The 21,157-nt window shown below is 34.4% G+C and overlaps 2 protein-coding genes and 1 long non-coding RNA gene across 4 annotated transcripts; all 3 read left to right on the forward strand.

Moving 5' to 3' along the window:
- The first annotated feature begins 988 nt into the window (after positions 1 to 988).
- On the forward strand, positions 989 to 5,942 carry LOC110670382 (dol-P-Man:Man(6)GlcNAc(2)-PP-Dol alpha-1,2-mannosyltransferase). Its single transcript, XM_058137241.1, has 10 exons — positions 989 to 1,396; positions 1,800 to 1,887; positions 2,055 to 2,214; positions 2,504 to 2,721; positions 3,304 to 3,599; positions 4,014 to 4,128; positions 4,203 to 4,341; positions 4,861 to 5,057; positions 5,149 to 5,238; positions 5,318 to 5,942. The coding sequence occupies exons 1-10, from the start codon at positions 1,122 to 1,124 to the stop codon at positions 5,447 to 5,449; spliced, it is 1,710 nt and encodes a 569-aa protein (XP_057993224.1). The 5' UTR covers positions 989 to 1,121; the 3' UTR covers positions 5,450 to 5,942.
- Positions 5,943 to 7,879: 1,937 nt separating this feature from the next.
- LOC131168701 (14-3-3-like protein D) lies at positions 7,880 to 20,193 on the forward strand. 2 transcript variants are annotated; one of them, XM_058137243.1, is made up of 7 exons: positions 7,880 to 8,164; positions 8,330 to 8,636; positions 8,738 to 8,825; positions 9,797 to 9,906; positions 10,019 to 10,167; positions 19,714 to 19,760; positions 19,872 to 20,193. In XM_058137243.1, the coding sequence occupies exons 1-7, from the start codon at positions 8,089 to 8,091 to the stop codon at positions 19,872 to 19,874; spliced, it is 780 nt and encodes a 259-aa protein (XP_057993226.1). In that variant the 5' UTR covers positions 7,880 to 8,088; the 3' UTR covers positions 19,875 to 20,193. The 2 variants fall into 2 exon arrangements, with proteins under 2 accessions (XP_057993226.1, XP_057993225.1); XM_058137242.1 differs by having other exon boundaries at positions 7,881 to 8,164; positions 19,711 to 19,760.
- Positions 10,174 to 19,704, forward strand: LOC131174142 (uncharacterized). The gene is made up of 3 exons (XR_009144384.1): positions 10,174 to 17,056; positions 17,186 to 17,301; positions 18,862 to 19,704. It is a non-coding gene; the product is annotated as an uncharacterized LOC131174142 (long non-coding RNA).
- Positions 20,194 to 21,157: the final 964 nt, after the last annotated feature.

The following is a 21,157-nucleotide window of genomic DNA, read 5'->3' on the forward strand; positions in this document are numbered from 1 at the left end:
TAGAGTACGCTTTGTGGCTGTAAACTCCATTTGAGAATCGCAGCACCTAGGTTAGGAATCAATAAGTGGTTGCTTGCAGTGATTTTATTTGAGTGTTTAGGCGACTTGTGAACTATCCTAATCAATACATTTATTTTCTTTCAAAAGCCAATAGCCATTTTCACCCATCACGAAATCAAATTTCTGATCCTTAATAATAATAATAATAATAATAATAATAATAAATTTGTGTCTCTTCGTTCGTCTCAACTTCAATAAAATATGTTGTTAACTCGATTTTATCCAGTAAAATATTAATATTATTAAAAATTTATCCTACTTCAAATAGGGAAGTAGCTTATAATTTAAAATAAATAAAAAAATAAATATATTTTTATTAAGCAGAGGGTATGAAATTTTAATAAATAAATTAAAACTTATTAAAAATTCCATAATTTATTATTTCAACCTTTTTACATTAATAGGATAATATATCTAAAGAGATAAATATCATGTACATTCAAAATTTATGAGTTTTTTAAAAATTATTAAATTTTAATTTTTTATTAAATTTTAATATAATTTCATAAAAATTATTAAGATAAAAATATTTAATTTTATATTATAATGACTTCTATAAAATTAAATTAAATTTTAATAAATTTTATAAAAAATAAAATTTAATAATTTTTATAAAAATATTAATAAAATTAACTGGGATAATTATCCACGCATAAAATGTCAACTTTAATGTTATCAAACTTTCTAGTGAAAATACTATTTCATTCTAGAAATAACACTCATATTGGGGTTGAGTACTTAGCTTTAATTAGCCATTAATTTTCCTCCAAAGCATGATTAATAATTGAAAGAACAATAATATTTCTGTTGGATTTGATTTGTTTTGGGCACATTCTTGGTAACTTTTTTTTAAGTGTTTGTAAAATAATAAAAAGTAAGAGCTAAAATGGAAATATAAATTTTTTATTATATAAACAAAACAAAGTGCTCAAAATTTCTTCGTCACCAAGAAGGGAATCGCCCACTCTTTTCGATGCCGGCCGTCCAAGCCACTCTTCACTCTCTCAATCATTTTTGCAAACACTGAAAAAGCAGTTTTTTTCACGCCCAATAAATCCTCTATGGCTCTATCGACGCGGCAGCGCCGTCCTCTACTGTCCGATGTCACCTCATCGTCGTCGGAACCGTACACGAAGGTTAATAAACCTCGGAGATCGAATGTCGGGGATGAGGAGGATAAGGGATTAGGATGGTTCCTGCCTTTGCTTTCTTTGGGAATTTTAAGATACATGAGTGCCACTTCAAATATCATACATGACTGCGATGAAGTCTTCAACTATTGGGAGCCTCTCCATTATCTTCTCTACAAGTCTGGCTTCCAAACCTGGGAATACAGGTATTGTTATGTATTCGATAGCAATTAGCAATTGGGTTCTCGTTTGTTTCTCTCTTTTTGCACTTGGGGTAGTTCAGAGCTGGTCTTGTGTTTGATGATTCTGTTGACGCTCTGCTTGGAGGAGTTTAAGGAAGTTTTTTAAAGGTATAAGGTAACTGAATGTAAGGTGTCTGATTCCAGTACATCAATCTGCAAGTTTTAAAATCTTTAAAATTTTTAAACAAATCACTCATTAATCCATCAACTTTAAAACCCTTATCTTCCCTCCAAAAACTTCCTCCCAAACAGACTTGAAGGACTTGTTGGGTTTTGGTTCTTCTACTGTTTGATGCTGCTTAGACGTTGAATTTGCTTGATGCTTGAAAGATTTGATGCGTTGAATTTTATTTTTGTCTATCTGCAGCTCTCAGTTTGCACTTCGGTCTTATTTGTATATTAATTTCCATGAACTAGTGGGTCTACCTGCTTCCTGGTTGTATGGAGAGGAAAAAGTAAGATATCATAACCTGCCTCTGCCTTCTAGAAATCTCCTTTTGGTTTTTTTTTTTTAATTAAATTTTAAGTTTGTGCTTCCTCTTTTTTTTTTTTTTTTTTTTTTTCCCCATCTAAAAATTTGGTCGTTCAAATAAACTTAAATCATATTTTTGCTTACTCACAGGTGAGAGTATTCTATGCAGTAAGACTGTTCCTTGGTCTTATTTCTGTTGTTGCGGATGCAACTTTGGTAGTTGTCCTTTCAAGGAAGTATGGCAAACGTCTTGCTTCCTATGCGCTTGCGATGCTATGCTTAACCAGTGGTTGTTTCTTTGCTAGTACAAGTGAGTGCACCTTTTTAGTTGCATTTGTCGTATTTTCCGGAATGTGATTTTAGTTTTTTTCTCATGGTGCTCTTGCTAGCAATGCATTGTATTCAATTAGTAGCCAAGTATTGATGGTTAAGAAAATTCTTATTTCAGTTATTAGCCAATTAGCAGTAGATAATGATTTTTAATTGTTATATTCTACTCACGAGGCTGTTTGTCTTTTTCTTGCTCTTCTTCAATTTTTTTTTTAATTTTTATTTAATGGGCTTTTATGATATCTGTTCCCTTGGCGTTTGATTGCCAGGTTTTCTGCCAAGTTCATTCTCAATGTATGCCATGAGTCTCTCTTCAGGGTTATTTCTTCTTGGGAAGCCTGCTATGGCTGTTGTTGTTGCAGCTGTTGGGGTAATCCTTAGTTGGCCTTTCTCGCTCTTGGCTTTCTTGCCAATCACATTCTACTCTTTGGCTAGAAGATTCAAGCAAACATTTTTAGCCGGTGCATTCACTTCTATTGTTCTTCTGGTAAGTCTGTCATTGTTTTGATTGCCACATATCACTTTGTGGCTCAGTAAGTGGTATGCTTTTGTTTAGCAATTGGCATTTGAAGAGTTATAATGGTCTCTTATTAAGTCACTGGGACAAGTTAAAATTAGTCCTTAAAATTTGTGGTCATATCTAATAGCAACCCTTAAAGTTTAAATGCATATTTTGAGCATGTGCAAGTTTGGATTAAATTCTTACTGCTGTAATCTACAGTTAAAATTTTTCTGAGTTAAAGGTAATTTTATTTTGTTCTGTAATTTTCATTAGGATAATCTCACAATGGAGAATACATCAATTTTTTTTTTTTCATTTTTGTTGAGAAACTATTTAAAATTGTTTTTGAAAGGTTAAAAATAAAGTAATTTCAGCCATTCAATAGGTTTCCGTATTATTTTCATTAAGACCCAATTGAAATTTATAACTTTTTGTTTCTATAAGTATGTGTTTTGCATATTTTGTGTCTAATTGAACAGAAGCCCAATTGTCGGGACTAAATGGACTTTTCCCCAATTCATTTATGTTCATGTTTTTGTTACAATTTAAAGATCTGAATTCCTTCAGGTACTCTCAGTCCTTGTTGACTATCACTACTACAGAAGGTGGACATCATCCGTTTTGAATCTTTTAGTATATAATGTCTTGGGAGGTGGTGAGAGCCACTTGTATGGGATTGAAGGGCCATTATTTTATCTGAGGAATGGATTCAACAATTTTAACTTCTGTTTCATTCTCGCTTTGCTCTTCATTGGGTTTTTGCCAATTGCTAGGAGAAAGTATGGCCTGGACATGCTAATTGTTGTCTCACCTCTTTATATATGGCTAGGATTTATGTCCTTGCAACCCCACAAAGAAGAAAGGTATAGTTTATGCTTTTGTCTTGAAAGTTTTTATAGAATTATGTTTCTTTCTGAATGAAGGAATGATACGGATTTGGATGCTTTATGCTAATCTTACTGTGACATTCTGGGATGGTTATATGAATTGTTGTTAATTTTCTGTAATTAATAATGCTAGTTTAATTTGGAATTTAACAGTAATTTATTGAATAAAACCTATCAAATACAAGGATTTTGTGCCTGAGTTGAGGAGTTTCATCTTGCATAATTACATTGAAAATTCTGGTAAACTTAAGGTTCTCATTCACTTTGGTCTGTGGTCTTAGTGTCACCAAGTACATTGCATTTGTTGCCAGAAAATCTAGTGTGGTGAATGAATGCTGGCAGGAGTGGGCTATATATATATGCTGACTAAATATACGCTCATGGTTGCAGGTTCCTTTATCCAATATATCCTCTTGTTTGTGTTGCAGCATCTTCTGTCATTGAGAGCTTTCCTGATCTTTTCCGAGACAGATACAATCCTTATGACAATTCTCTGATAGTTATGGTAGGCTTCTTTTCCATTACCTATATATTCCTCCAGCTATTCTATAAGCATTAAACTTGTACTTTTGTATGCAGATAGCAAAATTTCTTAGACCTGTGGTTTTAGGCCTCATATTATGTGCATCCCATGCTCGTACATTCTCGCTTATTAATGGTTATGGTGCTCCTATTGAGGTTTACAAAATTTTGGAGCACCATGATGATACTGGAACAGGTATGAATCAAGTTCTTGCATGAGTTTCTTGCTTATATCTTCAAATTGTAGACCATTAGATTTTCTTACGGAACTAGCTGTCGCAACAATTGGTGCAGCTAGATTCATTTACTGATTTATTGTAGTTCAACATTTAAAGTGTAGAAGATTTCTTTTATTTGTTTTTCTAGTCTCAGATTGTGGATAACTGTACAGTTGTATTTGCATAGCATCAGTAACCAATGATCCCCTGCTGTACTAATAGTAGATAGTGTCATTCGATGGCATCCATACTGTATTGGATCATGGTTATAATCATCAAGTGCTATTCTTTCATTTTCAGTTGCATCCCCCTCCACACCACCACACCCCCCCCCCCCCCCCCTCTCTTCTCCCGTACACAACCTAAAATTTTTGTAGGTCAGTTTATTGTCAATTGCTTATTCATTTTTTATGTTCTTAATTTATGCAAGGTGGTAACTTATCTGGTTTATGTTCTTTCAAAGAAACACATCCTAAATTGGTTCCTATATGTTGCAGGTTCTGTGCTTTGTGTTGGAAGTGAATGGCATCGCTTTCCTTCATCATTTTTTGTTCCTGGTTATATCAGTGAAATCCGGTGGATTGATGATGGGTTTCGAGGTCTTCTTCCTTTCCCATTTAATTCTACTTTGGGTGGGACTGCAGCAGCTCCTCCATATTTTAACAATAAGAACAAGGCAGCAGATGAGCAATATGTAATTAAACTGTCCGCTAGTTATGGTATTTTAGGATTATCTCATATTTTTCTGTCACGGAGTGAATAATACACCTTAATTCAACATACAGCTCCGTGATCTTGAAACCTGTACTTTCTTGGTTGAGCTGCAGCTTGATAGACCTTACCCTTCACATGGAAGTGACTTGTCAACTTGGGAGGTATACATTTATATCCATCTCCGCTCTCTCTGTATTTTTATTTCCTTTTGTGACTTTGCTAAGACAATATGTGCTTCAGCCTATTGCAGCATATCCTTATCTAGACAGAGAGCTCTCACCTCCCATGTACAGATCATTTTTCATCCCATATCTGTGGCAAGAGAAGAATGTTTTTGGCTTGTACAAGCTGTTCAAAAGAATACCAAAATGACATGCATGCGGTTTGCTGAACAACTGCATTTCTTGTAGTTCAAAATTTTGATGCCTAAAAGCTATTAATAGCTGAAATTTGATCTCAAAACCTGAAGGAGGAAATCCCAACAGAAATCGTAGTTGTTGAATGCTTTTTTTTTTTTAAATAATTCTGGAGCAAATTTAAGTTGATTAGTGTTGTGGGTTATGGCTCTTAGGTAATGGTCCATAGATTTTGATGCACCAATATTCCGTGTGGTGCCTCTGCAAAGGCCTGCAGAAGAATGAGTCGGCCCTTGTAGTGCCCCTGCAAAGGCCAGCAGAAGGGGTTCCTTGAAATTGATTGCATTTCTATATCGTCTTGAACGGCTCCAACAATACATTTAGTTGAGTTTGAAATTGAGGCTGAGATAATTTTAATGTATATTTAGTCAAATAATGTAAAAAATGAAATAAAAATTTTATTGATAAGTTAAATTTATTAAATTAGAATATCGTTCAATTTGCTTCAATTTAACTATTTTTTGCTTTTGAGTCAAATTAATCCCTTATTGTTTTATTAAAGCTCAAATTGAACTAAAATTTATGTACGTGAAATTCACAACCTTTAGAGGTGTGTGAGTTTCTTTTTTCATTTTAATTTGTATTTTTAATTTATAATGAATTTGAATTTAAATTTTAAATAATTATATGAAATACAAAAAGTGTTTTTTTTTATATTTATAATTCTAATTAATTATAATTACAATTATTTTCATTTTTCTAATTTTATAATTATATGAAAATATAAAAATAATAATTTTATATTTTTAATTTTAGTTAATTAACACTGATTATAATTTTTTGAATTTTAATTAGTTATTTAAAAATATAAATATAATATTTTTTAAATTTTAATTATTTATAAATATAACAAATTTGGTTTTCATTTTCAATTTTAATTTTATAAATTTAATTTATTATATGAGTATATAAAAATAGCATTTTTTATTTTTAATTGTAATTAATTATTTTTAAAATAATATTTTATTACTAAAGTAAAAAAAAAAATATTAAATATTTGTTTATATGGTGTGTGTACCACACTTTCATATGGCTAGACTATTTTAAACTTTAATGAAAACTTTAAAGGCTCAAAAGTAAAAAATGAGTTAATTGAACCCAGCCAATTAAGTATGGAGTAAAGTGAACCGTTATTCCTTACAGAATTTGGCTATGGTGGGGTTTTGTTTTGGTTCTTTCTTTTCCTATTTAAAGTGGTCAGTGGTTGAATTGTGGGTGGGGATGGCAATGAGTCTGATTTTTGTGAGTATTTAATTTGATTTAATTCTAATAAGACGAATTTGTATATTATATAATTGAATTTATGACGAATTTAAATTTTACATGTTGACTATTTGTTATACGAATTTGTTTATATAAATATTTAATTAAATATAAAATATATATTTTTATAATAATATTTATAATTTTTTATACATTTTATTTTATATAAAATAAAATTTAAATATTTTTTTAAAATTATTAAAATTTTAAAATATAAATTATTAATCAACATAATTTTTTTTATGTAAAATATTAATTAAAATATGTAATATTAAACGGATTTAAATTTTTTTGGGTAATAATAATTAGGTTTAGGACAAATTCAAATAATTGATAATAAATTTTAATCGGATTTGAGACAGATTCAAATTATTATAATATTAATCGAATTTAAATTCAAGTAAAGTGATTTTCGTGGGCATCCTACCTATTGTCATCCTTAGTTGTGGGGTGCCCTTTCTGTCTTCTAATGGTTCTCTATAGTGAAATTTCAGCAAAAGGTTCCATTTTCTTCCTCATTGTATTTTTGAGTCTTCGGCTAGGAATCCCTATGCTGTTTAGTTCAATTTTGTACTTATAGATTTGGTTCTATTGTTTGGTTTGGGCTTCGATTGAAACCCCTTATAATTTCTCAAATTTTAATAAAATTTTAAATTTTATGTTATATATATAATTTTTAAATTAATACATTTATTTATTAATAATTAAAATTTATTTTACTTTTAAAGAAAATAAGATCATAAATATTTAATATTTATTCTTAATTAAATTTAATTATAAGATTTCAAATTTAAATCTTAATTAACTTATTTATAGATTATTTTATTTTAAATAAAGTAAATGACTTCCGGTAAAAAATTAATTTTCATAAAATTTTTATTTTTATTTCATAAATTTATTTTATTTTATAAAAAATATATTAAGTTAACAAAAAAGATAATGATATATACTTTTAACTAATATATATATATATAATATTAGTTTATGCTCTTTAATTTATATATTAAAAATATATTAATTTTATTTATTGAAATACGTAATGATATGTTTTTATAATTTAACTATTATGAGATTTTTAAATAAAATTCAAGTGAAAAATGGTGAATGTGGCCAAATATAAACTACCTTCATTCAACGGCACAGTCAACAGAGCAGACAGTGAGCTTGAAATCCGAATGAGTACCCGACACACTGAATCAGAAACGACGTGGCACTCATTGACCGGAGCGTGACACCGTCTCACGTTCACATTATCACGCAGACCTTCCAACTTCCTTCTTTTTCTCGTCACCTAGAACAATACTTGCTCTTGCAGACCCAGAACAGATCACCATGGATTCTTCTTCTAAAGATCGCCAGTATTTCGTCTACGTCGCCAAGCTAGCCGAGCAAGCCGAGCGCTACGATGGTCTCTCTCTAGATCTGTGGCTTGTGTGCTCAATTTTGCAATTTTTTTTGCTGAATTTATGGATGCAAATCGATTTAATTTCTCTGGATTTAACTTTCGAATGATTTTAGTATTAATTTCTTTGGATTTAGCTGTTGAGTGATTTTGGGCTGTGTTGTAATGTAGAAATGGTGGAGGCGATGAAGAAAGTCGCGAAGCTTGATGTTGAATTGACTGTCGAGGAGAGGAACTTACTGTCTGTTGGTTACAAGAATGTGGTTGGCGCACGGCGGGCGTCCTGGAGGATCTTGTCGTCCATCGAGCTGAAGGAGGAATCGAAAGGGAATGAGGGAAATGTGAAGAGGATTAAGGAGTACAGGCACAAGGTGGAGTCGGAGTTGTCCACCATTTGCAGTGATATTATAACTCTCATCGATGAGCATCTCATACCGTCTTCTATTGCTGGGGAATCTAATGTGTTTTACTACAAGATGTGAGGGGTGGTTTTTTTTTTTTTTTGAATTTGTTTATGTTGATGCTGTGATTTTAATAGTGAATTAGGAATTTTATTGGTGGGTTTTGGATTTGGCGTAGGAAAGGTGATTATTATCGGTATCGAGCAGAGTTCAAGACTGGTAATGAGAAGAAAGAGGCAGCTGATCAGTCACTTAAGGCATACCAGGTATGTACTAATCCTTTTCTTTTCCAGGTTTTGTTACTGGGTCTGATTAAATTTTAGGACTTGCACGGTTTGCTAGCTGTTTTGAGCTTCTTTTTTCTTCTAGTTAATGCATTGATGTGCTTGAGTTAAACTTCTTGATTGTTTAGTAGCTAAGCAGTTTATATTAATGAAAGCAATGGGTTCCACTCATTTTTCCGGACTGATTCAGTGACTGTAAATTGTTCTATATGAACTTTGAATTGCTGGGAAAAGTGAAAATTTCTAGTTTGATTGCTTTTGTATTTTTTTTGGAAAACTCATTTTACTTACGTTCATTATTGGGTTGACGGAGGGGGCAAGAGTAAATAAAAGACTTCTGTATTACAACCATTTTGTCCTCGTCTAAGTAAATAAATCATTTACTTACATTCTTTATCGGGTTGGTGGAGGGGGCAATGGAGAAATGAACTTTTGTCTTTGTAGGTTTACTCTGACTATGAAGTCTAGAAAGGTGTAGTAGAAATTAACTGTTTTCATTGAGTATTATGATTGTTAACCTCTTCAGTTGGAAGTACGTTTAATTATATTGTGGATCATCAATGGTGTATGTCTCTCCTTTGGCAAGACGTGCTCAATCTAAATATTTGTTAATTAGTTTCTTGTTTGACTTGGGATTCTTAACTACACTCCAATCTGATATAGCCATGGAAAGAAAAACTAAATCAATAGAAAAAGGAGAGAATGTCAAAGTTTTAACTCCTTTTCGGAGATGTAGTTTTATGGATTTTGTAGTTTGGTTCTGGAAGGTGAAGGGACATTGTGACTTTTGTGTGGTGTATCTTTCTGTTTCATACTTTCTTTGTTTCTTCGTAAGTGCATTCTTGTTAGTGAATAAGGTTCATTATAAAATTTGTACTTCATATTTATTTTGGTTTTTGCAGAATAAGGTTCATTATACAATTTGTACTTCATATTTATTTTGGTTTTTGCAGACTGCTTCAACCACTGCAGGGAGTGATTTACCTCCCACCCATCCCATTCGATTGGGTTTAGCTCTTAACTTCTCTGTCTTCTATTATGAGGTTCTGAACTCACCTGAAAGGTATGCTGAATATAACATGCTTATATTATATGAGTGAAATGCTTGTGCTCACAGATTCTTTTATTTGATAAGCAACATACGTGGATTTTTATTTGATGTTTTTGTCTGTCAGGGCCTGCCACCTGGCAAAGCAAGCTTTTGATGAAGCTATATCAGAGTTGGATACCCTAAGTGAAGAATCTTACAAGGATAGCACTTTGATCATGCAGCTATTGAGGGACAACCTCACTTTGTGGACGTCTGACATTCCAGAGGATGGAGGTATTTTATGGACTTGATGCTTTAAATATTCCTGGGGCTATAGCTTTAACTTTATTTGTCCAGCAATCTTTTGGATCCTTCCTCAATTAATTGAAGTCAATATTCTAGCAAAGTTTCATTCACCTTTTTGCTTTATAATAATTTACCAGTGAAAAGGAAATTGCAGGTATTTGCTATTATTTTAGTTCTGCATTTTTATGAGGATTTGTTTTCATGATTTCCTTTTTTTGCCTTGGGGGAGCAAGCTGAATTGAGTGTTGACAGTAAAGAGTTCTGAATGTTTTAAGTCTTGTTAATGATAAATTGAGTGTACAATATATACTGGCTATAAGATAATGATAAGTATGAAATGTACAAGCTAAGGACTGGTACAAGAGATGGATAAAGATCAATATGAAATTGGTTAACAGATTGGGATAAACATTCTCTCTCTATTTCGCCCCTGCAATTTGAGTGTTGAACTGGTCGAATTGTTAATCTTGCCTGAATATCAGCATGTCTGGAGCTCGGTAAAGCTTTTTGAGGATATCTGCAAGTTGGTCACGGGATGAAACAAATTTAACTTGAAGCTCTTTCTTAGTGACTTTATCCCGAACAAAGTGGAACTCCACTTCTACATTTTTCGTTCTGGCATGGAAGATTGGGTTTGCAGATAGATAGGTAGCACCAATATTGTTACACCACAGCACAGGAGTAGATATAAAAGGCATGGCAATTTCTCGAAGAAGAGATTCTAACCAATTTAATTCAGTTGTAGCAGCCCCAATTGCCTTGTATTCAGCTTCCATGGAGGATTTAGCCACAGTTCTTTGATTTTTGGAGTTCCATGAAATATGGTTTTGGAGCCAAGGAAGATGGAATGCCCAGATGTAGATTTACGGTCAGTACTGTCACTTGCCCAATATGCATCTCTATAAGTGATTTAACTTATGGACATGATTCGGCTTTTCTGGATCCTGGAATCCGGGTGGTGGTTCCATAAAAACATTGTCTTCTAAGTCACCATGAAGAAAAGCGTTCGAGACATCTAATTGACAAATGTCCCAATCTTTGGAGATTGCAATTGAAAAAATGAGCCTAATTGTTGCTGGTTTAACAACAGGGGAAAAGGTTTCTGTGAAATCCAGCCCTGGCCGCTCTTGATAACCCTTTGCCATAAGATGTGCTTTATAGCGCTCAACTAACCCATTGGATCGCTGTTTAATTCAAAAAACTCACTTACATCCAACCACATTCTAAGCAGTAGAACGAGGTACTAATGTCCACATCCCTATCTGAATCAAAGCATTGACTTCGTCCATCATGGCCGCACGCCATGTCGAATCTCATACTGCTTGTGAATGGCAAGTAGGAACACTGAGTTGATATGATGAAATGGTTGCCAAAAATTTCTTGGGCTTTAAGTTGCCCGTCTGAGATTTGGTCACCATTTTGTGAAGGCATTCAGGTTGAGGTTCGATGCAGGTGTAGGTGGTTCATGCGAAGTAGGGAAATTTGGGTCTAAGTCTGTGGAGTTGGTGACTACTAGATGAATACCTTTATTGGTTGGTGGAATTGATTTTGCAATGGGAGATCTGGTGAGAGCAAGCATTATTGAGTGTGTTTGGTGTGATTGGTAGTAGGGCAATATGGTGAGGAAAAAGAGACGTGGTTAGAATTGAAGCATGTGAGTGGAATACTTCGTGGGCTTGGAGTGGATGATGGATGTGGGCCTAACAAACCTTGCCATGTGTGATTTGGAGCATTATTGGGACAATGGTCTAGTATCAATGGGTGTGTGGGTGAAGTAGTGACAGGACCTTGCAAAATCAAACTTGGATTCCGTAGTGCCAAATTATCATTCTGGAGAAGTGGAAAATCCTGTTCAAAGAAAAGAACATGACGTGAAATGTAAATTTTGCCAGTTAAAAATTCCAAGCATTGATAACCTTTATTAGATTTGTTGTAACCCAAAAATACACATTTACTAGAGTGTGGGAATAGTTTATGTTTGGAGTATGGTTTTAACCAAGGATAGTAAAGGGATTCAAAAAACATAAAGTTCAGTGTAATCAGGCGGTGTTTTGAAAAGAATTTTATATGTGTTTTAGGACTAATTTTGATTGAAGGGATTCTATTGATTGTGTTAAACACTTGTTTGAAATGCATAAGTCTAATATTGTAGTGGAACATTTGCATGGTGTAACATGGTCCTACCTGTCTCAAAGATATGACTGTGTTTGCATTTTGCACAACTATTTTGTTTAGGTGTGTGCGGACATGAGATTCTTTGAGTGATGCCATTATCTCGTAAATAATTGGTTAAGGCTTGAAATTGCCCATCACGATCTGCTTGGAATTGTTTAATTGGCAAACCAAAATGTTTTTTGACAAGAGTGTAGAATTGGATAAAAACAGTGAGTACATCAGATTTATGTTTCAAAAAATAAGTCTAATTATACTTACTGTAGTGATAAAAAAAAAAAAGGCACATAATATTGAAAACCATTAACAGATTCGACAGGAGCAGGGCCCCAAACGTTAGAACAAATTAACTCAAAAGGTTGATTAACACTGGAATAAGAAACAGAAAATTTATGCATCTTGCTGATATTGCATGCATGACACGGACTGGAAGACTTGAATTTATTACAAGAAAGTTTATTATGACTAACTAAACAAGAATTAGCATGGCCCAGATGGGCATGCAATGTGGCCAAAGGTGCAACAAGAGCTTCTAGACGAAGAGAAGTAGAAATCTGAAGAGGTATCCTTCACAAGAAAACAATCAGGGTAAAACTCAACAGATGCATTATTATTTGTAGTAAACGAATGAATAGAAAGAAGATTTTGATGGAAAGAAAGAGAGCAAAGAATATTGTTCAATTGAAATGTCAAATTGTGAGCATGAGTAGTAGATGAACCAACATGAGAAATAGGAAGTGTTTTACCATTGCCTATCACAATTTCATTAGTTCCATGATAAGGAGCAAAGGATGTAAGATTTCTATTGTCAGCCGTCATTTGGAAATTAGTGTTGGAATCCAAATTCCAATTCTGGGCAGGTGTAGTATTGGTGGAAGCAAAGCTGAAAACTGGCCTTGTAGAGTTAGACCGGCGTGGTGTTGGGCATTGCTTGGCAAGATAGCCATTGCCATTGCAGTTGTGGCAAATGATATGACTGGGAACACGGGCGTTGATAGAAGTGTAGGACTGATTGTGGCAACCTCAACCTCTGTTGGAATGTCCTCCTTTAGTTGACTAATTGGAGGGACGTGCGGCATAATGTGCAGTTGGAGTAACAGATGATTCCATAGATAAATTTTTCATTTTTAGTTGGGCTTCCCCACTCAAGAGCAAAGCATAAAGGTCATTATAAGAGATGGGCATATGTTAAAGATTAGATCTGAATTAATCTCTGAAATAGAGATTAAAGCAGAATTTTAGAAGATTGGGTGAGAAGAGAATAGAGATTGGATGAGAATAGAGTAGAAAAATATTGAAGAAGAGAGAAAATATTTCTGTTATTGATTCTTGAATGCATGAATACAGGAAAAGACTTCCCTTTTATACAAGAGAAGTGTAACTGCTTGTATCTGCAAAACTTTTTTTGGAGTCACTATCACTGTATCATCCTGGAAAAGAGGTAGATCTTGAACAATCATAGTATTGTCGCCAACCTTTTTCTTTGATAACGAAACATGGAACACAGGATGTACAGTGGAATTAGGGAGTAGTTTCAGTTTGTAAGCCACAATACCAACTTTAGCTTCCACCTGAAAAGGCCCATAATACCTTGCTGCCAGCTTGAAGTTTTTCCTTAAGGCTATAGAACTCTGCTTGTAGGGTTGTAATTTAAGATACACCCAATCCCCCACTTCAAAAATTCTTTCAGACCTCTTTTTATTAGCATATTGCTTCATTCTATTCTGCGCTGCTAGCAAGTTATCTCTAATAAGCTGAGACATATGCTGTCTATCTTGCACAAAATCAGTCACTGCACCTACTGAAGCATTCTCAAGAGGCAGAAAAGTCAATGGAGCTGGCTTGTAACCATATAAAGCTTCAAATGGAGACAGTTTCAAGGCACTATGATAGCTAGTGTTATACCACCATTCAGCTAAAGGAAGCCATTTAACCCATGAATGAGGTGCTTGATAACAAAGACACCTCAAATACCCTTCCATACTCTGATTTAATCTCTCAGATTGGCCATCTGACTGAGGGTGATAGGCTGTACTATAAGCAAGCTTAGTCCCCATCATTTTAAACAAATCTTTCCAGAATAAACTTGTAAAAATCTTGTCTCTATCAGTGATAATAGAAACAGGAAGGCCATGGAGCTTAAAAATAGTATCTAAAAACAATTTAGCAACAGTTGAAGCTGTGAAAGGATGTTGTAATGGAATGAAGTGCCCATACTTTGTAAATCTACAAATCATCACCAGAATAGTATCCTTGCCTTGAGATTTTGGTAGTTGCTCCACAAAATCCATTGTAACATGCTGCCATGCCTGAGTTGGAATAGGTAAAGGTTGTAAAGGCCCTGGAGAGGCACATGTTTCTGTTTTACACTGAGCACAAGTATCACAGCTTTTAATCCAGTCCACCATTGATTTCAACATACCAGGCCAGTAAAAATGTCTGCTCAACCTCACAAAAGTAGCATTAATTCCAGAATGACCACCTAGGTGAGAATTATGGTAAATAACTAACAAATGCTCTCTCAAATTACCATTGCTGCCCACATACAACCTATCCTTATGGAATAACAATCCATTTTTATAGGAATAACCAGAGTGGCCTTGCTCATCTATTGACAAATGAGAGATGAATTCAGCAGCTTTGACATCCCCTTCATAGCTATGAATCAATTGTGCCATCCAAGTAGGCTGCAATGAAGAGTGTAAAGCATAAAGTTGACCATCCACAGTAGGTTTCCTTGATAAGGCATCAGCAGCTTTGTTTTCAACCCCCTTTCTATATGTAATTTTATATTGCAGCCCCAATAATTTTAAAACACCCTTCAATTGCAAATTAGTGTGCAACCTTTGCTCCAATAAATGTTTGATACTCTCATGGTCAGTCTTAATAAAGAATGGCCCTTGCTCTAGGTAATGTCTCCATTTAGAGACAGCAAAGGTAATGGCTAGCAACTCTCTCTCATAGACTGACAGTGATTTAGTTCTTGGGCCAAAAGCCTTAGAGATAAAGGCTATAGGATGTCCATTCTGCTGTAAAACTGCCCCCATACCTGTCCCACTAGCATCAGTTTCAACAATGAAAGGTTTATTGAAATCTGGAAGTGCTAGAACTGGAGCTTGAGACATGGCTATTCTGAGATGATCAAATGCTCTTTGAGCTGTCTCACCCCACTGAAAAGCATCTTTCTTAAGGATGTCAGTGAGTGGTTTACTAATAATACCATAGTGTTGAACAAATTTTCTGTAATACCCAGTTAATCCCAAAAAACTCCTCAACTCTTTGATTGAAGTTGGTATTGGCCAAGACAAAACAGCTTTAATCTTGGTAGGGTCTGTTGCTACCCCTTCCCCTGATATAATATGGCCTAAATAATCAATTTCAGCCTTGCCAAATGAACATTTACTTAGTTTTGCAAACAATTGTTGCTGTTGCAAAACTTGAAAGACTAATTTCAAATGGTGTAAATGTTGTTCCCAAGATGAGCTATAGATCAAAATATCATAAAAAAACACTAATATAAACTTCCTCAAATAAGGCTGGAAGATGTGGTTCATGAGTGCTTGAAATGTTGCAGGGGCATTTGTTAGCCCAAAGGGCATGACAGTAAATTCATAATGCCCATGATGTGTTCTAAAAGCTATTTTGTGAATATCAGAAGGAGTCATCCTAATCTGATGGTATCCAGCTTTTAAATCAATCTTAGAAAAAATTGAAGCACCATGAAGCTCATCTAGAAGATCATCTATAATAGGAATTGGGAACTTGTCTTTAATAGTAAGATCATTCAACTTCCTGTAGTCAATGCAAAATCTCCAAGAGCCATCTCTCTTCTTGACAAGTAGTACTGGAGAAGAATATGGACTGGTGTTAGGTTGAATGACCTCATTTTGTAACATTTCATCCACAAGTTTCTCTATTTCTGTCTTCTGAAAATGTGGGTACCCATAAGGCGTGATATTGACAGGTAATGCTGAAGGTACCAAGGGAATTGAATGGTTGTGACTTCTGAAAGGTGGCAGGCCTTTTGGATCCTCAAAAATCGCATGATACTCATCCAATAATGACTGCAATTCAACTGAATAAGGACTTGAGGGTGCTGCAGTACCTTGAAATGCAACAGAATTACTTGAGAATGCTACAGTATTTGGAATTACTAAAGAATGTGACTCAGAAACTTGTATGCAAAACAAGGGAGTTTGAAAATCCTTCCCCTGCTTGTGTAAAAGCTGTTGACAACTCATACAATTCAGTAACTTACAGTGAGAACCCAAATCACCAATTCCCTGTAAAGTTACTGACTTCCCATCCTTCTTAAAACTGATTTTTGAATTCTGAAAATCAAACAGAATGGGATTACATGTTTTCATTCAGTTAACTCCCAAAATCATATCAAAACTTCCCATTTCCAACAACCTCAAGTCAAAATTGAAAGAGTATTGCTGAATCTTCCAGCTAAATGCAGGGCACACACTATTGCTTGCAATTTTTCTGCCATCTGCTACTGTAACAGATATTGCAGGGACTTTCACCAATGGAATCTTCAATTCACTTGCTACTTTGGCATCCAAAAAACTGTGAGTACTACCACTGTCTACAAGAATCAGTAGCTCCCTATTTTGATGCATTCCAATGACCCTTATAGTTTCAGCTTCTTGAATTCCCTCAATAGCATGGACTGACAGAGTTACTGCCCCTGCACTATCAGGTATATCCCCTTCCATTACATCATGCCATTCCTCCTCTCCTTCCTCTAGTCCTTGCAATTGAAAAACTTCTCCTTCTTTTTCAGACATTTGCAAGGACATTAATGTTTTTTGCTTGCATTGATGGCCAGGGAAATATTTTTCTCCACATTTAAAGCAAGGTTTGGGCTGTCTGATGGAGTTAGAAGCATTGGAGCTGGTAAAATTGGGTTTAATAGCTGGTTGGTTGACAGAAGATTGACTAGTGGTAGGTAAAGTTTTCTGTGCAGACTGATTTTGATTGGTGAAATTAGGCTGTTTCAGATGGAAATTTTGGTCTGCATTAGGTGGTTTAGGGGCATAAGGATATTGTTGAGAATTTTGAACAGTTCTGTGAGTAGTAGGTAATGAAGATAGAGAGTTATTAGGTCTATAATTGCTTTGGTAAGGTCTGGAATAGGCATTAGGTTTTCTGGTATTATTCAAAAGCTGCTCTTGCAATCTTGCAGTTTCAATAGCTTGCGAAAGAGTTGTTGGTTTGAACATTTTGACCATAGGTCGAATATCATCCCTCAATCCACTTACAAAGCTGGACAGAAAATAGGTTTCTCCTAAATGAGGCATTTCCCTTTCCAATCTAATTCTAATGTCTTCAAATTTGTCCTGATACTCCTCAAGAGTACCTTCTTGTCTCATTCTCATAAATTCTTCAATTATATCCCCCAATCCTTCATCTCCAAATCTACCACACAACTCCTTTTAAAAATCTTCCCAAGAATGTCCTCCATCCCCTGGTACCACGAATCAGCCCTATCCACCAAAAATAAACTTGCTATTCCCACCTTTTGATCCTTAGGAATATCATACACTTCAAAGTATTTAATACATTTCCTAAGCCAAACCCTAGGTTCTTTACCATCAAAAGTAATCAACTTAACTTTGGGCAAAAATCTGGACATACCTTCAACTTCAGTTGTAGATCCAGCACTATTAGCCCCTCTCTGACCTGTAGTAATGTTCTCCCTTGGCACAGGAAGTATTCCCCTTCCTCCAAGAGTAGCCATAGAAGTACCAGCCTCCTCATTGCCTCCATGCTGGTTTCCTTTGGCCTTCTCAGCCAAATTTGCACCAAACAAGGATCGGAACTCCTCCAGGATAATTTTCCTGGTATCAATTGCAGATTGCTTGATTTCCTCCCTCAATTCTATTGCAGATTGCTTGATTTCCCCACGCAATTCCTCCTTATTTTTCTTAAAATCCTCCTGTAAAACCCTAACTTGTTCCTCCAACTCTGAAACCCTAGATTCTTGAGTAACTGTTCCAGATCTAGTCATCTTGCGACACTTCAGATCTGAAATTGGCTGGTTCCCTCACGCTACAAGCTCTGATACCAAATTGTTAAAGATCAGATCTGAATTAATCTCTGAAATAGAGATTAAAGCAGAATTTTAGAAGATTGGGTGAGAAGAGAATAGAGATTGGATGAGAAGAGAGTAGAAAAATATTGAAGAAGAGAGAAAATATTTCTGTTATTGATTCTTGAATGAATGAATACAGGAAAAGACTTCCCTTTTATACAAGAGAAGTGTAACTGCTTGTACAACAAAGTAGTGTAACTGCCTCTAACAAACAGCAGAAAAGTCAATTACTAAAGTATCTTTTCCCTCCAAAAATCTCAGCTACCCAACTCTCACTACTTATTACTATTCTTCTTCCTCTTCCTATAATATGTAACAGCATATTGTGTGCTTCAATGGCATGAACAAATGGTCTGCAAGTGGAATCCAATCCTTCTAAAATTCATTAACCAAATTTTCCTCTGTAATAGGACATTGAACAACTGCTTGATGATCAAAGATTGACTTGGCTCTTTTCATATGGTCCTCCACAGAAGTTGTGCCCTTCTTAAGGTGTTTTAACTGCTTACAGAGCTGCATTACTTGTGTTCTTTAACCTGTAGAAAAAATGGCCTTAAGCTTTTGCCTGGCATCCTGCTGTGGAAGAGGTGATAACTCGGGTCTGGAGATTTTCAGAGATGGAACAGAACATCCAGCTTAGGACCAATTGGTCTTGACGGTACCAAGCTTCATATGCTGGATTGGGAGTGTTGTCAGCTAGGAGAGCTGGTGGTGGTGTGGTAGTCAAAGCAATATGAGAAGCGAGATTATATCCATTGTGAATGGGAAGAAGCTGAGATTTCCACAGGAGATAGTTTGAGGAATTCAATTTGATTGGTAAAATGCTGATTGACGTAGGGAATAGAAAAAGAGATTGGGGAAGTGGATGAGCTGGAGATCAATGCTTGAGAGGAGTCGATTTTCGAAAAACAACTGGCTGTGGAGCTGATTTGGCTTTGATATCATAAAGAGTTCTGAATGTTTCAAGTCTTGTTAATGATAAATTGAATGTACAATATATACTGGTCACAAGATAATGATAAGTATGAAATTTACAAGCTAAGGATTGGCGCAACAGATAGATAAAGATCAATATGAAATTGGTTAATAGATTGGGATAAACATTATCTCTCTGTTAGACAGCCCATTGGGTGTTATGCTAATGTAGTGTTTAAATGGATTTGGCGAATTCTTTAATGCTTGTTTTCTTCCCATCAAGTGCTTGTGCAATTTCATTTCCTAGAATACGTTATATTTTTCATTTTTACTTCATTTGGCAGAAGACCAGAGAATGGAAAGCTCTGGCAAAGTTGGAGGCGAAGATGCGGAGGTGGGTCATTCATCTTTTTTATATGTTCAATTATTTTTAGATGCAAGCCATAAAACGAATATTTTTTTTAGACACTCACTTTTTGGAACGTGGATTTTTTAATTTTTGCAGTGAAGCTGATGGAACCTTGTAATTCTTCAATGTGTGGAAGTGAGAAGGATGATTTCCCCTCAGCTTTGTATTATTGTTGTTTGAGAGAGGTTTCGAGATTCTTTTCTGGTGTACCTTATTGTTTTCTGCTGGTGTTAATTTGTTTCAATCGTGTATACATTAGCAGGAAGATTTGGGTTATCATAGAGGTGGTCTATGATTTGTTTTCTCTTCATAATTTCATTTACGTTACTTGGAAATGAAAAAGAAAAAGGTGCTCATCTTTTCAAAGAACAATAAGTGAGATGTTCAAAAGAAGAAAAATAAAATTATGATTTGTTTCTGTTGTCTGTTGAATTCAACTCCAAATGGAATTAGGAAATTAGGAAGATTGAAAAAAATATATATGAAGAGAGTATCTTTGTGCTTGGATTGATTGCGTTGTTCCATGTAAAATCCTGGTGATAGATGACGAGAATGGCTGTACCTTGTCAACGATGGACGCAAGGAAAAGAAAAAGACACCAAGCAAGAAAGGCTTTGTGGATTCTTACTATTAAGCCTTATTTGGGCATGAGAAACTTTACTCCCTGTTCCGAAAGTGGGTTTTAGGAATGGTTAAGTTTTTACGGGTATTGATTCGATTATTGATTCGACTGAATACGAATTTGAATAATATATAATCAAATTTGAATTGGGTTTTGATTTAAAATTTAATATTTATAATGGTTTCAGATTGAATAGTTTGAATTTCAAACATTGTGTATTCGTTATCGAATTTATTTATATAAATATTTAATTAAATATAAAATATATATTTTTATAATAATATTTATAAATTTTTTTATATTTTATTTTATATAAAATAAAATTAAAATATTTTATAAAATTATTAAAGATTTACTATATAAATTATTAAAAAAATATTTTTATGTAAATTTTTAATTAAAATATATAAAATTAAATGAATTTATATTTTTTAAATAAAAATAATTGAATTTAAAATAAATTTAAATAATTAAAAATAAATTTTAATATGCGTTAAAATTTAGAAAATAGCAGGAATCTGCACGTTACCATCCCTAGCGGGTTTCCCTTCTGAATAGGATTTTGCATAAAATAATATTTGTGTGCGCTTTTTTGTGGTAAATTTAGTGCTATTAAAGAGGGTCTGTTCCACGCCTAGTGTTTGTTTTTCTTGCCTAGGGTTTAGCTCTTTGTTGTCTTGAAACCAAGAAGTTTGCTTCGGGAACAACGAGTTGAAGAACTTGTTAGCGGGCGTGGTACCTTTTAAGGACATTCTTAGTC

This window comes from Hevea brasiliensis, chromosome 15 (assembly GCF_030052815.1).
Source record: "Hevea brasiliensis isolate MT/VB/25A 57/8 chromosome 15, ASM3005281v1, whole genome shotgun sequence".
Lineage (NCBI taxonomy): Eukaryota > Viridiplantae > Streptophyta > Magnoliopsida > Malpighiales > Euphorbiaceae > Hevea > Hevea brasiliensis.